Here is a 1,210-nt window from a genome sequence, read left to right as displayed (position 1 = left end):
GATCCCTGGGTTGGGAAGACCCCCTGGAAGGGAAAGGTTACCCACTCCAGTATTCTGACCTGGAGAACTCCATGGCCATGGAACACTGAGAAGGCACTTCTTGACAATTCAAGATGAAACGCTGGGGTCCCTCCCAGGACAGTGGAGCATTTCCAGTCTTCCAGTGCTCAATGGGGGGAAATATGGTGCATATGAGACTTGTAATGCTAACATTTCATGAGTAGGCAATGTATTCCTTTGTCTCTTTTCTGATTATAGGAGCATCAAGCCAATGATTGGAGGAGGAAATATCACAGAGATCACCTATTTTATCCTTTTGGGATTCTCAGATTTCCCCAGAATCATCGCAGCGCTCTTTGTCGTGTTCCTGGTGATATACATCTTGACCCTGACTTGGAACCTGTCGCTCCTCATCTTAATAAGAATGGACTCCCACCTCCACACCCCCATGTACTTCTTCCTCAGTAACCTGTCCTTCATGGACATCTGCTACGTGACCTCCACAGCCCCCAAGATGCTCTACGACTTCTTCCAGGAGCGGCAAATTATCACCTTTGTGGGTTGTGCTGTTCAGTACTTTGTATTCTCCACCATGGGGCTGAGTGAGTCTTGCCTCATGACCGCCATGGCTTATGACCGATATGCCGCCATCTGTAACCCTCTCCTCTATCCGTCAGTCATGTCGCCCGCCCTCTGCGGTCGGATGGTGCTGGGATCCTACATGGCTGGACTCTCTGCTTCCATATCCCAAGTGTGTTTCATGCTCCAGCTCCACTTCTGTGGGCCTAATGTCATCAACCACTTCTTCTGTGACCTGCCCCAGCTGTTAGTACTATCTTGCACTGACACGTTCTCTGTACAACTCTTTACTGCTTTATTGACAATGGTCTTTGGGATAATAAATGTTTCCATTATCATGATATCCTATGTCTACATTGTCATCTCCATCACGAAGATCACTTCAGCAAGCGGCAGCTCCAAAGCTTTCAACACCTGTGCCTCCCATCTGACAGCAGTGAGCCTCTTCTATACCTCAAGTATCTTTGTCTATTTAAGTTCCAGCACTGGTGGTTCCTCCAGCTTTGACAGATTTGCATCAGTCTTCTATACGGTGGTGATTCCCATGTTGAATCCTTTGATTTATAGTCTGAGGAACAAAGAAATCAAAGATACCTGGAAAAGGTTGCAGAAGAAGAGAGGGTGTTGCTGA

At 47.3% G+C, this 1,210-nt stretch overlaps 1 protein-coding gene across 1 annotated transcript; it reads left to right on the top strand.

The window, feature by feature from the left end:
• The first annotated feature begins 268 nt into the window (after positions 1-268).
• LOC129554188 (olfactory receptor 5AN1-like) lies at positions 269-1,210 on the top strand. The gene has a single exon (XM_055422798.2). It carries the CDS (start codon positions 272-274, stop codon positions 1,208-1,210), a length of 939 nt encoding a protein of 312 aa, XP_055278773.2. The 5' UTR covers positions 269-271.

Source organism: Moschus berezovskii, chromosome 14, assembly GCF_049115385.1.
Source record: "Moschus berezovskii isolate FMDL1 chromosome 14, NW_MosBer_1.0, whole genome shotgun sequence".
Taxonomy (NCBI): Eukaryota; Metazoa; Chordata; class Mammalia; order Artiodactyla; family Moschidae; genus Moschus; species Moschus berezovskii.
The sequence above is the reverse complement of the archived record's forward strand: the minus strand, read 5'-3'. Positions and strand labels throughout refer to the sequence as shown.